The sequence below is a fragment of the Lissotriton helveticus genome, chromosome 9 (genome assembly GCF_964261635.1).
Source record: "Lissotriton helveticus chromosome 9, aLisHel1.1, whole genome shotgun sequence".
NCBI lineage: Eukaryota > Metazoa > Chordata > Amphibia > Caudata > Salamandridae > Lissotriton > Lissotriton helveticus.
Window position 1 is genome coordinate 127,756,881 of NC_136070.1, and position 15,896 is coordinate 127,772,776.

At 42.8% G+C, this 15,896-nt stretch overlaps 1 protein-coding gene across 1 annotated transcript in view; it reads right to left on the reverse strand.

The window, feature by feature from the left end:
• MAP3K9 (mitogen-activated protein kinase kinase kinase 9) overlaps positions 1-15,896 on the reverse strand; it is a 349,830-nt gene that overhangs the window by 172,464 nt on the left and 161,470 nt on the right. Inside the window, exon 4 of the mRNA XM_078659615.1 lies at positions 13,895-14,043. Coding sequence (XP_078515741.1) covers positions 13,895-14,043 — 149 coding nt within the window. The remainder of the gene's footprint in view (positions 1-13,894; positions 14,044-15,896) is intronic.

Here is a 15,896-nt window from a genome sequence, read left to right on the forward strand (position 1 = left end):
GTGCTTTAGGACGGTGCACACTACACTGTGGTTGCGGTTTAAATGCCCCCTTAACCGTGAAGTGCTTCACATGGGCATGCCATCAGGGGCAGAACTGAAAGGTGGCATAGTTTCCCTGAGGCTTGTACCACACTTTTGGTGGCTGCAGCTGAACAGCACCTTGAGCACTGTCAATCTGCTTGGACCATAATGCATCTCCCAAATTTGGCCTATTTTTAACTACGGCACCTACCTGTGTACTGTGGATAAGGGGAAATAACATTGCAGAGTGCGCCCTGGAATGTAGCAACTTTATTCTCCCCTTTCTTGTCACCTAACTGCAGGGTCAGAGTGATATCAAAATTTGGTCAGGGTAGAGGAAGAAATAGTGACCCACCTTTGTGCATAGTGACCTTTCATGAAACGATGATTAGTATCGGAGGAGTAATTTTGGTAGAAATCTGTGATAAGGTTACTGAGAACCATGTTCACCTGAGATTCTCGGATTCCTTTGTTTACCCTCAGGTAATTTCACCAGGTGCTCAGCTCATCCTAAGGCACAAAATAATTTTTCCTTTCTTGACCCAGCAAAGGGATTCTGCATCAGCACCACTTGCTACAACTCCTAGAAATGATGATCGCAAGCAGATTTAGTAAATGCCAGAGCAGGAAGATGCACTCTTGCATCAGTAGGTTAGGAGGTGGGATCATGGAACGTATCTGCTCAAATGTACATTTTTAGGCTGCATTGTACCACAGTGCAAGTATGATCATAAAATGATGTCTCGCTACATTGGCCACTTCTCTCCTATGTATTCATATGTGCCTTCTCTATGGTAAAACATGCATATTCCAGACTAGAGTCCTCAGATGATCATTGCTATCTTGGACAATATAAGGTTTGTTATTAAAAAAAATGTGCCCATATGAAATGACATATGCATTAGCATAAGTAATATATGTGAGTCTAGTAAAATATGACTTGACTGGCCAAATTCATGGGTTCCTCATGGTTAGATAAAGATTAAGTGAAGGGGTTTACAGTTCATTGGTTGACTTACTGGCTGTACCGTGGATTTTGATAGTAATGTCCTATTGCTGAGAAAACTTGCACAAGCCCTTCATTGTATGTGAATAAAATGCGCTATATTTCACAAAGTCAAAATGCTTTATTTCCAAGAAATACATTCTTATAGAAATAACACACAATTCATAAAAATAGACAATTTTTTGAATAGCATAAAATAACAATTCGTGATTCATGATTATATCTTTTAACCTCACATATTTACAATTTACACAATTACATACATATAAACATTAACATTTCTCCATACCATGACTCAATGTAGCCCAAGATCTTATATATCTTATATATATATAAAATCTTGGGCTACATTGAGTCATGGTATGGAGAAATGTTAATGTTCATATGTATGTAATTGTGTAAATTGTAAATATGTGAGGTTAAAAGATATAATCATGAATCATGAATTGTTATTTTATGCTATTCAAAAAATTGTTTATATGTATGTAATTGTGTAACTTGTAAATTAAGTGAAGGGGTTTACAGTTCATTAGTTGACTTACTGGCTGTACCGTGGATTTTGATAGTAATGTCCTATTGCTGAGAAAACTTGCACAAGCCCTTCATTGCATGTGAATAAAATGCGCTATATTTCACAAAGTCAAAATGCATGTGCAAGTTTTCTCAGCAATAGGACATTACTATCAAAATCCACGGTACAGCCAGTAAGTCAACCAATGAACTGTAAACCCCTTCACTTAATTTACAATTTACACAATTACATACATATAAACATTAACATTTCTCCATACCATGACTCAATGTAGCCCAAGATCTTATATATATAAGATCTTGGGCTACATTGAGTCATGGTATGGAGAAATGTTAATGTTTATATGTATGTAATTGTGTAAATTGTAAATATGTGAGGTTAAAAGATATAATCATGAATCATGAATTGTTATTTTATGCTATTCAAAAAAATGTCTAAGATCTTATATATATAAGATCTTGGGCTACATTGAGTCATGGTATGGAGAAATGTTAATGTTTATATGTATGTAATTGTGTAAATTGTAAATATGTGTAGTTAAAAGATATAATCATGAATTGTTATTTTATATATATATATGTGCAGCACTTTAAAAAACATAATATGATTAAAGCCAATGACAAACAATTTATATTACTCCAATCGACAGTTATAAGGTGCAAAGTGCTTATCGCAACTTCAATGGTCTCTCTTAATCTTGCTTCAGTTTGGGACATACTTCCCGTCCTCTAACATATTCCTATTTGGAGATCCGCTCATTGCAATTAAGATTACTAAGTAAAAAACACCCATGCCCACCTTATGTTAAAATTCTAAAAAAAAGGGGGTAATATCGCCGGTGTCGTTAAGATTTTATACAAAGACTGGCCAATGGTGATAGCTACATCGCGGAATCTAAGGTAATGTATCAAATGCAGACTCATTTCCCTCGTTTGGATTCTGTATTTTTTAAATACAGGTCGGAGTAAATGTTTCCCTTCCGCTAAGAACAATGCACAAACCTTCAATATATGGCTCACTGAATATTTCCTACCTCCCTTACAGGGGCACTGCCCATTGTTCTTACCAACTTCTATTTTTAATCCCTTGATATACCACCCAGGGTCGATTCCCACCCTCAAGACTTCATTATGTAGACGCGTGTCTTTAAGATAGTACAAATTTTCTCTCCAGCTAGTGTCTGGAGCAGTTTTCCTGAGTGTACTCTTTATTTGGTTTGTTCAGTCCACTTCCTCGCTTTCAGTATGCATCTCTGGGCCCCCCCAAACGCTTCAGCATTATTACCACAGGATTCTTTTAATTGGCGTAAATTAAAATTATTTCTGGTAAGATTTTCACTGACAATTTATCACCATGCATACCATCTTTAACACTTTGGGTGCCGTCATGAGTCACGGGCGGCATGTGCTCATGATGGCGTGGAGCCGTCATGCCACTGCCGCTCTGCACACGCAGCACTAATTTCCCGCTGTGCGGGCGAGTTAGTGAGTGGGCGGGGTCATGACGGCTCCACGCCGTCACGAGCACACGCTGCCCGTGACTCATGACGGTGTGGAGCCGTCATAAGTACTGGAGCGCCACGCCCACCACTTAGCCCCGCCCCCGCACCGCAGAGGAATTCATGTCACAGGAGTTAAGAGAAATATAGAAGCCCAAGGCTCTGGCGCCCACCAGAGCACTTCAGGCTACAGTTCTCAACTCCCTCCTTACAGCTTAATCTTAGCATTTATAGGGAGGTTGAGGAGCAGTTTCGGAGAATTACTTTCTAAAACTTCCCATGATACGCACCTATCCCAAGCCAGCACGTCTGCTTCATAGAGGGCCTGTGGGATTAGCTTACCCTGTAAACCTTTACTAAGTGGCTCAAAGGTATGGCTCCCAAACTTACACTCAAATCTTTTCACCCCATTCACTACTGTGGATAGAACAAGTCTCTGGAAAGCCATTTGTTTCTCCCACCTGAAATTGTCTGAAAAGGTTCCACACAGATATTTGAACTCGCTAGCCTGCTCTAAACATACCTCACCTAGGAACCACACACATTTCCTTTTTCCTCCTAGCAAAAAACATTGTTTTTGTCTTATCAACTTTTATCATTAATTTTTCTTCAAGACAGTAGGCATTAAGGGTGTTATTTTCCGTTGCAGCCCTATAGGTGTGAGGTCCATCACCACCAGATCGTCCACGTACATGAGGCAACTAATATGCCTACCTCAAACCTTTGGTGAAAAACTATATGTATCATGTAACGTCTGGGGGAGGTCTGCAATGAACAGACTAAACAGCAGGGGTGCTACAACAACAGCAGGGGTGCTAAAACTAACAGCAGGGGTGCTAAAACTAACAGAAGGGATGCAAAAACTAACAGCAGGGGTGCTAAAACTAACAGAATGGTTTTTTTACAGAGTACTGTAGGGGATTCTTTTTTATCCCTTTACATTTTGCCACTCGCTTTCAATCTGTTTTTAACCTGTGGTTTTGTTTTTATTGTTTTTATGCCATTACCTGCATTGTTTGCACTCGGTGCTTTGAGCTTGGTTGTCCCTCCTCACTTTCTTGGGTGACACCAGGGCTGGACCTTCCCGAGGTTAGCACTCTAGTCGTGCTTTAGCATTCCCTATTTAATCAAGGCAAATGCAAGCGCCTAGCGTGCGCGCAGCGGGCGTGCCGGAGGCGCTCCAGAGGCAAGGCCCTCTGTGCCCGTTCGCCCCATGACGCACCCAGCGGCCGTACACTCTATACAAAATTTTGTGAGTAATGATTATACTCTGAGTTATATTGCTGCCCACGTAAAACAATTGAGACATACTCACTCCTTTAAATGTTCCACTTGTATTCTCCCACTGAATGGCTTTGAATGCCCCCACTGTGCTTTCTCATTGGGTACTATGAGCTGCAGCAAGACTGTTTGTAAACATGGTCTTTTGGATTGGCCTAGCTCCAAAATTACATCGACATCTACCTCCTATACTGCTGCGAATTGCTTTCGTTTTTGGAACAATAATTGTCGGTCCCTCCCTAGACATAAGGACAACATTTTTGATTTTCTAGGTTCTGAGCAACCCGAGGCCCTAGTTCTTACAGTGAATTGGTTGCATGCCAGCTCTGGTCCTGATATCGCAGCTTCTCTTCCACCTGGCTATGTTATTGTCAGGAAGGATAGAGATGTAGGGAATGGTGGTGGCATTGCGGTGATATTTAAAGCCTCCTACTCTGTAAATTTGAAGCCATGCCTTTTTTGGGCTGTGAAGCCGCATTATTCAAACTTGCGGTTGCGTCGCAGCTGACTTTGTCAGGTCTCTTCATATACCGTCCTCCTGGGAACCCCGGCCCATGGGTATCCTCTTTTTCTGATACAATTGCTCCCCTTTTACTAAAACCCGCCAATTTTACTCTTCTTGGCGACCTTAACCTACATCTAGAAGACCCTCAATGTAATGCTAGTAGTGCTTTTCTGTCTGACCTTGAGGCTTTGAATCTATCTCTATGTAATGCAGGTCCTACCCGTGTGGCAGGCCACTTACTTGACCCTGTTTTATCTGGCCTTCTGTTGTAAATATTATCTTTAGTTATGTTAAGCTTATTAGCCTTTCTTTTATGTTCATGCCAGCTCTTAGTGTTCTTACCTATGTCATCTAAGTTGTGGGATTCTAGAGGGTCAGTTAAGGTCTGGTCAGCTGAGAGGATGTAGCGTTTATTCCTACTCTGACGAATAAATCATCTATCAACAATCAAGAAGCTTACAAAGAGCATTATTCATTTACAACACCTTCCTTTTGACTGTCATGCTCCCGCTCTTCCTCTAGAATGGTCTGACCATTTTGCAGTTCAATTTAATTTAGAGATCTCTAGTAAGAAGGCTACGGCTTACGAATACTGTTAATGTTAGTCTGACTCTTAACACTAAACGCATGCTCCCTCATCGCCCTCCGACTCCGTGGTTCACAGAGGATCTTAAAGTCGTAAAATCCAAATGCAAAGCCCTTGAGAGGAGACCTGTAAATCCTCCTACAAGAAAGCCCTCAATAACTATCATGCTCTATGCAAGACAGCAAGAGCCATCTATGTTACGAATACTATTGCGCATGTCCAAAACTGTCCTTGCACTTTATTTTCTGTAGTTAAGAAATTGGCAGGCTCTGACACTGTTCCCGTCCCTCCTATACTTGATGTGACTCAATGCAACAGCATTGCTGCTTTTTTTCTTGAGAAAGTTGAACTTATCTACAGTGCATTGAGAACTACTCCCTTCGCTGGTCGGCTCAATCTAAATTCTGGTTCCACTTGTAAAGGAGAGTCCAATCCTTCGGCAAAGCTTTGTCTCTGGCTTCCTTTTGACACGGACTCCTTTTTGGAATGTTTAGCCAGTATCAAGTCCGGCTCTCCGCGTGATCTGCTACCTACAAAGATCTTACGCCAACTTCTCCCTAAATCATTAGAAATCATCAGGGAACTTCTTAATTTATCATTAAGAGAGGCTTGGGTTCCTCCAGAGTGGAAACGTGCCATAATCATTCCCCTATTGAAGAAGGCCGGAGCTGATCTTTCTAATTTGTCTAATTTCAGGCCTATTTCTCTGCTCCCAGTCTTTTCGAAGATCCTAGAGAAACATGTAAACAACCAACTGACACACTTTGTGTAGAGTTCTGGCATCTTGCACCCCTCTCAGTCAGGGTTCAGGGCCAACTTCTCCACTGAGACTACTCTCCTTGGAGTTACGGAAAGGTTGCGCCAAGGTCTGGACCAGGGGGAGACAACGGCACTCATTCTGCTTGATCTGAGTGCCGCTTTCGACACTGTCTCTCATTCCATCTTGCTTGCCTCCCTCCGGTCCCTAGGTATTGAAGGCCTTGCTCTATCTTGGCTTATATCCTTCCTTAGTGATCGCACCTTCCAGGTTTTTTCCTCCAAGGCTGCCTCCAAAATCTGTTCATCTGCATATGGAGTTCCTCAAGGGTCCATATTGTGTCCTTTCCTCTTTAATATCTACATTAGACCCTTAGCCACCATCGTGGAAGATGCTGGTCTTTCACTGTTCTCATATGCAGATGACACTCAAATCATCTTTTCTCTTTCTTCTGCCAAAGATGGAAAAATGTCAGTTCTCCAGCATGGACTTAGTAAGGTCTCACAATGGATGCAGGCTAACTTCCTGAAGTTAAACGGGGACAAGACAGAGATTTTAATATTAGGAAAACATAGGGACCTATGGGGCCCCAAACACTGGCCTCAGGAAATGGGCCCTTTTCCTTTGCCTGTCACGCAGGTTCGCAACCTGTGCTTCTTAATTGATGAAAACCTCTCTATGCGGCCGCAGGTGGTGAGAGTGGCCCCGACATGCTTTGTCATCTTGAAATGGCTTCGTAAGATCATGTGGATGCTCCCCGTCACCTCTCAAAGAACTGTGGTCCAGGCTTTGATCATCTCTCGCCTAGACTATGGCAATTTTCTTTATCTGGGTGCATGCCAGGATGTTTTAAGAAAGCTTCAGGTTGTACAGAATTCTGCAGCCCGCATCCTTTGCCATGTATCGAGAAGTGTCTCCATCTCTCAATCTCTCCTTGGCCTTCACTGGCTCAGGATCACCAGCAGAATTAATTTCAAAGCTCCTTGCTATATTTTTTAAATAAAACATGGTACTGCGCCATTATACCTCCAAGAACTTGTTCATCCCTACGCCCCAGTTCGTACTCTTCGTTCTTCCACTCACGGTGACTTTGTGATCCCACGTTTCAAACGAGTGAGAATGGGTGGTCGTTCCTTTTCCCATCTAGGTCCTAAGCTGTGGAATTTGCTACCTATTTCCTTGAAAAAAACTTCTACATTCACCAGCTTCCAGAAGCACCCTAAGACATGGCTTTCACGCAGTAAACTAAGTTTGTCTCTCTGTTCCCTCTTTTAGGCTGTCCCTTGGTGCCGGGAAACCCTGTTTGGGTAGCTGTGCGCATTATAAATAAAATAAAATAAATAAATAAATAAATAAATAGTGAACAACCTGGCAGGGGTAGGGGAAAGCCTAGAGCATTCTAATATCATTATTTACTTAAGGTAAGCGGGGATTGTTTCTTTCGATATGTAGTCTGCTGATAGCAGGGTACCCATTGTTTAGGCTCACAACGTCCAAATGATAACTTCACTACTTCAAATGCCAGCTAGTACCAAGAACAATGCACCTAAATAAGGAACAGGGATGAAAGTACACGAGGTCTTGATGGCATATGTTTTCTGTGGCCGCTGACTGCGGTTATCTACATTATTCTGGATGTCACCTGCCTAGACCACGTAGTCTGATTTTTTTATGAGCAAAGCGGAGTTAGATGCATTCCTCACAGGTAAAGTATGTTATAGGTACCATATCATTAAGGAAGACCGGCTTTGTTGGCAGATAACAAAATACATTTTACTGTTAAATATTTTCCTCGTTACCTCCCAATATTTTCTGTGGAGGTTGTGATGCATTTTATTGGCTGATAAAAATATACAGAGATGGGAGAGTAGGGAACGCATTCATAACATACTGACTGGTTGATTCGCGTATTCCCACACATTCCTTGTCTTCTGTTTTTCTAAATCAATGTACACTGCAGAGAAAAGTACTGTATCCCTTCACAAGTTATAATATGCTAACATCCTCGTGCATTTTCTGCTCTCCTAAGGAAAATTACAGTACAAAGGACTCCAAGAATCAACATTAACTTAGACTAATGTGAACTGCCTCTTATATGCGGACGACATAGTCCTAATAAGCCATACCAAAGTAGGGCTACAAAATCTTCTGAACAGCACACAGAGCTACTCTTTAAATAAATAAAACAAATTTCGTTGCGCGCACTGCATCACATGTGATGCAGTGCGAGCAACGAAATTTGTTTTATTTATTTAAATGGTTACTTACCTGTAAAACTCCGTAATCATACATTACTACCCGCCACCCTGCCCCTCCCCCTGCCCACGTCATCACCCTGCAGTAACTCCTACTGCCGACCGCTACTGCTAACCACCATGCAACCAGTGCACAGGCACTAGGTGCTCTAAATGTCTTTTCCACTACACATTCACCCAAGAGACAATGCATCTCCTACATGTACAAAACAACTAATGGACCATCATGTACAGAACAACTAATAAACCATGCGCAGTCGCAGGAATAATGCGTTTCTAACCATTACTCTCTTTTTTAACCGGGGCCACATATTGTGAAGGCTTCAGTTTGCAAACAGGAATATTATGTTGTAACCCCCTTGGCCAGTCTGGACATCTCAGGGCAGATTTACACTGGCAGCCTGTTTGCATCACCGAAGTGACAAAAACCAGGGCAAAGTGTAGAATTTGAATTCACGTCTTGCGCTGGAAAGTAGCCTTTTAATAATACAAAGTAGTGCTATGCGCTACTTTGAGTTACTTTGACAGAAGCAGGCATACCATGTGTGGTACATGAGTGTTCCTAAGCAACCATCCATGGATTCTGACAGCCATTCCTATGTACTAAACAAGGGTAGACAGGACATTGTGACTAAAGTGTACACCACCTCGAGGCGGGTGTAACATTGTTCTCTAAACTTCTCCGCTTTGCATGTGTGTTGTACTGTACAGCACACATGCAAACCTGGAAAAGTTTTAAATCATATCAAGAATAGTATTTTATACTGCAAGGTATCCTACCAGTGCAAAGCCGATGCTAGACATCACACGCTCACCCTTGCACACCATGCTGCAAGAACGTGTGCGTGGCTCAATGCTCCCTAAAGTGCGGCAGCGCAGGCTGAGAGAGAACAAGCATTTGCAATGCAATAGGTCTCCCATTTACGCAAGTTTGAGCAGTTCACATTACAAATAACAATGCGTTTTAGTTAGGTTTTCGTTTTTTTAAATAAATCTTTTTATTAATATTAAAAACAAATAACAATAAGAGCGTATCAGGTGCAATGCAATCAGGTACATACAAATATCAAACCGTTGAAAAATCAGGATAGTAGCGGCATATTACACAGGACACTGAGACTCAAACACTCTTAGTCAGTCAGGATTATGAAACTACCGGAGCGTGCCCTCTACAAAGCGTGCTGCCCTTCGGTCTCGCAGCTCACAAAATCAGGATAATAAAGCTTGTAATGCCCCTCTATACTAAGATCATGAAATGGATAAATTACAGACCTTGTATGTAGAAGATAAACAAATCAGAATAATGAAGCTCGCATTGTCACCATAACACTGAAAAAAGGGTCAGGATAAATGATAAAGTAAGAAGAGAAAATAAAATAAAAAATGCAAAGCGCGCAACACCCCCCCCCCACCCTGCACCCCTGCATGTAGCTTACGCCAGACCCCAACTAGCCGTGTGCCTGTCGCCCCATCTAAACTAAGATAACTAATAGTAGTAAATGGAGGAGGGCCTTCATACAGGCTCCCAGCCTCTCCCCTCCTGCTAACTCTAAGCCTCCCCTAGTTACGGATATTTAACGATTACACGATCAGGCTAAGATCGGGGGATTCATTACTCGCCTACATCGCCTCCCGGTATCAACATTAGAAAGTGAGTCCCACACAGCCACCACTCGAACAAATGTCTTGAAGGATAAGCCGTTCTCAGCCCTGGCCAGTTCGATCGGGCACACAAATGTTCTTCAACCAAACAGTCGCCATCTTGAAAGAGTCAAAGAACCAGAAGTGTTCGATTGGCTTAACACAGGAGCGAGCCGAAAACATATGGGCATATTCAATCTCGTTGGCACTGGGTCCCATCCGCGTCGATAAGAACTCCCGACGTTGTTTCAAGTCCAGTTTCACTGAGTTCGGAAAGGGCAAGGGGGCCACCTTGTCAAACCACTCCTGAGTCCTCACATGAGCCCTCAGATGTATTGCATGTCGCAATTTTCCCTCCGTCAATGTCAATATTGAACACGCCAACTCAACAGGGACTTCCAATACATGGTCATTAGCTGATTTGCAGATCAGAGTCTTACGCCTCTCTCGTTGTATCGGGTTGATGGCATTGATTAAACCAGTTGCTGTGGACGCCGTTTCTCTCGCAGTGTCATGAAATTGAACAAAAGCTGCTTTCATATGCCCCATGTCGAAAGCAACGGCATCCAATTTGCGTTCCAGAGCTTGAGCTCTCCGGTTCAGGGAAAGGTGAAGACCACCGACAGCCGCCATTAGAGCTCCAAGCGTAGGTTCAACCCTGGTCATCGCTGATTGTTCCCCCTCGTTGGCGACATTCTGGTCAGGTTTCGGAGACCCCTTAGTTAGGCTATATCGTCCCAAGTCATTCGATCGCCTTTTCCTGGACCCCTTGGAGAGTCGGGTTTGAATCCTACGCAGGTCGATATTGGGTGTCATGTCATACATTTCCGCCATGGTCGATCCGTCGGGCCCGTAGGGATAGACCCACTAGAGTTAGAGATGATGACACACGCACCGACCCGTCTGTGTGCAAGGATATTCCGGAGCCGCCGTCAGGATGTGACCGCATCCGTCGGGTCACATATCAGACGGTTTCCAAGCCGTTCACGTTACTGGCTCCGACAGTTAATTACCCAACTTGCATCCGTGGTATCCGTGAGGTGCTCCACTGCAGCGCCAATCAGTTCGGATGTTTAATGTGAAGATCGGACAAAAACTTCACTTCCGTTCCGGTGGACCGGCTCCTCCCGAACTCCTATGGCCGATGTTATTCAACTAGGTGCCGGCTAGACTTCTACTCGAGGCCCTGGCTTCAGAGCTGATGTAGGCCGCAAACTTCATGACGATATTTCTGCGTTCTCGAAGCCGGTGGAACTTTCGGGGTCTCACGATGCGGCATTATTTCGATTCGTCTACACGGGAGCGTTGCATAGGCACAGGATATCTAGCAGGATATTGTAGCAGGATGAGGAGGTCTACGGAGCCGGGAGCCTAAGCGGCCATCTTGGTTGCCAGTTTGGCTCCTCCCCCCTTGTTTTCGTTTTTAAAACTTAAATAAAAGGCATTGTCATTTACAATGACAAAAGCTTACACTTGTGTAAATGGGAGACCTGTTGCATTGCAAATGCTTGTTTTTACTGACATGGAGTGGTGGGGTCTAGATTTCCTACTCTACAAGAAGAATTAATCCATGTGCCACAAACAAGAATTCACACCAGGTTTGAGTACTAATGCATGTGATGCCAAGAAGAAATAAGCAGATACAAATACCTACTGAATTTTGCCCCAACTAGAAAATTATATTTTTAAAGCACTGAAGAATGTCCCAACACTTTCAATATAGCCATTAGGAACTTCCTAAGGTTTGCAACACCAGTGTGGATAACACCCTATGCTTTGTTTCCAAAAGAAGACTGTAAGCTATGCCATAATTTGCAATGCAATAAGACCTGACCTTTCCTCCTTCAGTCCAACAGCCCTCCCTAAATATCTTTAAATGGTACAAAACAGATAAGTGACAAAACCGAACCATACCACAGAATTAATAGATTGGAAAGGGTGCAAGAGAGGCAATCCACAGTCTAAAGAAATAGGTCTACAAATTATATTTTGGATGAGGAAGAAATGACTTCAAGCAAATTTAAAAGGTATCCAAGCACGAACCACAAAATAAATGCCACCACAAATTCCCCACAAATTTACTACTTTCCACCAGAACAAAAAAAAAGCTTTTCAACCTCCTGGAAACGAATTGCCAAATCCACCCAATCACAGGATTGCTCTCTACGACAGGTATCGCTATATTTTCCTACTCCCTTTGTTTTCTACATTCTGCTCCCTTTTATTTGTTCTTATATTCATTTTCACAGACAATAATAAGGAGTCACCTACTGCAGAATGCAGGTATATCAATAATGATTTGAACTCAAGCTCATTTAATCAAACTACCTCTAAAAGCGATGTTCTCATAGCACTCCAGAGCAGTTTGGCATGAAACAATTGTTTTATGCCAAACTGCATCCTCCTTACCGATAAATTCCCTGCATCAAAATTCATACCAAACCAACATATGATATCATGTCTCACTAAGGAATATTAAGTCATTGTGATGTGCACATGACAAATGTGTGCTACCCTCTCTGATACATTATGCATATACTAGCATACAAATAAAACGATTTGTACATTTATGTGGGGAACTTCAAACTACTATAGTAAATGCACTGAACTTGCTACCCCAGGTATCAGCCTCCCAACGCTCATGCGCCGACTTAAAGGCACACATCTAGTCTGTGGCATGCATCTCAATATCCTTGGCATCTGTCTATACATATATACTTAGCATACATCTGTCTAATGCCCTCTCATTCGCCAGACTCTCAATCAAGCATGAATAAAACCACTATTTAAACAATGAATAGGTACAGTGCAGAGTTTTTAAACTGAAAACCAATCCATACTACCCATCAGCAAAATAATGTTTTAAAAAGACTCAAACCAATTCCTGCAACCCCCCTAAAACTTACAAGTCTCATTAACCACTAGCAAACTTAATGCTGCATAGGTGAATGGAGGCAACGTTCCTTAACATGGAGAGGTAGGGTGCAGTAAGATCACAAGCCTTTTAAATCCTATCATGGCTAAACAGCAATTTTACACATCACTGACATTTCAGGGCATAAGAGACAGTCAACCCATTTCACCCTACTCTAAACACTTGCACAGAAATAACATTTTACCCGTTCTTCCGCTATGAAGTTCTTAAGTCAAATTTACTGCACACAGCTTACAGCAATAGTTCTGCTCTTCTCTAACATGTGTATCCAGAAGCAGTTATATCAACGGAAAAAGTTAGAATTCCAGATCGATGCTGATGAAAGTCACATCCACCTCATAGTAAAACATGTGCGCGGTGAGAGCGTGGGACATGCTGTGGGAGCGTGTCAGGCAGGGAGGAGACACCATGCGTGTGCACATCGCCTGTCCGTGAGCGCACATGGTTTGTCTCACTTAACGCACCAAACCGACAACAATTGTCTCGCCAAGGCGATGCAGGGCATGCGCTGCGTTCGCCAGACGAGACCTAATAAGTGTCATTTGTTAGTAGCTATGTCATTGTTCTGCTCTATCCATTTAACGCAATGCCGCAAATTTGGTTGTTGCTTTGCGTCAAATATTAGTAAATATGCTCCTCTCTGTGGATTGACAGCTGAATATAAGGGTGAAGTAAAAGGATGGCTTATGTAGCAATAAGTTTCCCTTTATGCTTACAGCCACCAAAAATCTCCCTTTCCCCTCGTAGAATACATCTTCAAACATGCAACATGGGCACACCATGGTCTTGCTGTGTGGCCCCAGACCAAGCAACATATAGTTTCCTTTTTTGCACATACTGCACACCTACTACCTACAGATACCCCCTCATGCATTACCTTCCATTAGCTTTGTGAAAGGCTCCGGACAGGTGGAAGGAATAGGAAGCGCTAATTTGTTCATGGCAACTCCGTAGGCAACAGCAAGACCATCGATTCCTCTGAAGGGCACTTCTCCCGTCAGGAGCTCCCACAGCAGCACGCCATAGCTAACGTGAGAGAGAGAGACAGAAAAACAGACAGAGCTCAACACAAATAACTAAGCATTCCCTGTAATTTACACCAAAGGGGGATTAGCATATTTTCCCAAAAGTGTTGGTCCGGTGCGTTACCATTTGTGAACCACAGTGAACTTCCCATGAAACAACAAAATTCTCAACAGCACGTCATTATACATACATAAAAAAGAATAAAGATTATTCAATCAAATTGAACTCTACTAGAGAAATCCCCACATTTAATTTGCAATATTGATATGCTTATACATTGATAAATTGACACTATACAAAGTGAGATAACATTTTGGGTTTTTCAAATTTCACAGGTTTAAGCAGAAGTGGATGGGCTACCATAGCATGGAGTGGTAGAATTGGTCATGCGGGTGGCCTAACACTACCATTAATCTTAGCAGAGATAACAAAAATTGCACTCTCAAATGTATTCCAACAAAAAAAAAACTTAAAAGAAGCTCCAATGTTATATAAAAACCCAATATTACTCCTGGAGTAAACCCTAATTCTGATCTCCTTTATAAAATGATCTTTTACACTGAAACCAGTTTTCACTAGGATAGGGTAATGATCTTTGGGAATTGTTTTTACATTTGAGCACTCGCAGGGGACATGAGCTCCATACCCTGAACTCACAAGAGTTATGCCCATTCTGAGGAAGGAAAGACTGCCTTTATACTGTTGGGGCTGCTTATTGAAAACCTTGGCAACTTTGAAGGTGCCAAAGGGGTCTGAGCTCAACTCAGGAAACTACATTTCCCATAAAGCCACAGAGCTATAATGACATTTGAAAATAGAGATAACGTTCTTGAAGTTATCGAGTTTGTTTTCTCGGGGTCAGTGAGTCCTTGCTAGGCAATTGAGGTACTTCGCTGGGGTAGTCAGAAACTTATTGCTAGACCCCGAGAAAAACGTAGAGACTTTTTTGGATGAAGTCATGGCTGAATAGAGAGATTTTGTACTCTGGGAATAATCCTTAATAGAAGTACTGTTTCAGAGATAACAAAGAAGGAGTATAAACGTTTAATTTCTTTTTGCACATCTGGATACGTCTTAAAGACCCCGGACATGTGAGAAACCAGAATGATCCTAACGCCTTAAAGACTGCTGATGTGTGAGGAACCAGTAGAATCCTCACCTCCTTAATGGCTGTTGATATTTTTCTTAATGCACATGTTGTATTTAAAGTACACAACACAAAACGTGCCTACACCACCCTTATTTTTACACAACACAGTTTGTGTAGGTCAAAAACTATTTATTGAATTTCGACCTGGTATTTTCATTTTATACCATTCAATTTTTAGGTCTCGCCTGTCGATGCGCATGCGCATCGAGCAAGCGAGACTATGGGGGCTTATCCACTCTTTATCCACTGCAAGGAATCGTGGCGATTCCTTGCAGTGCCCGTGACTTTTAAGCTCAATGCGCATGCGCATTGAGCTTAAAAGCGCGTGCACGTCCGTCTTGTTTTACCCGCTCCGCCCCCTCCCCTTCCCGCTGTGTACCATTTCTCCTCCCCCCTCCCCTCTCCTACGTCCGTCTTGTTTGTTTAATTTAACCCGCTCCGCCCCCTCCCCTTTCCGCCGTGTCGCATTTCTCCTCCCCCCTCCCCTCTCTTCCCTCCGTCTCGTTTGTTTAATTTAACCCGCTCCGCCCCCTCCCCTTCCCGCCGTGTCGCATTTCTCCTCCCCCCTCCCCTCTCTTCCCTCCGTCTCGTTTGTTTAATTTAACCCGCTCCGCCCCCTCCCCTTCCCGCCGTGTCGCATTTCTCCTCCCCCCTCCCCTCTCTTCCCTCCGTCTCGTTTGTTTATTTTACCCGCTCCGCCCCC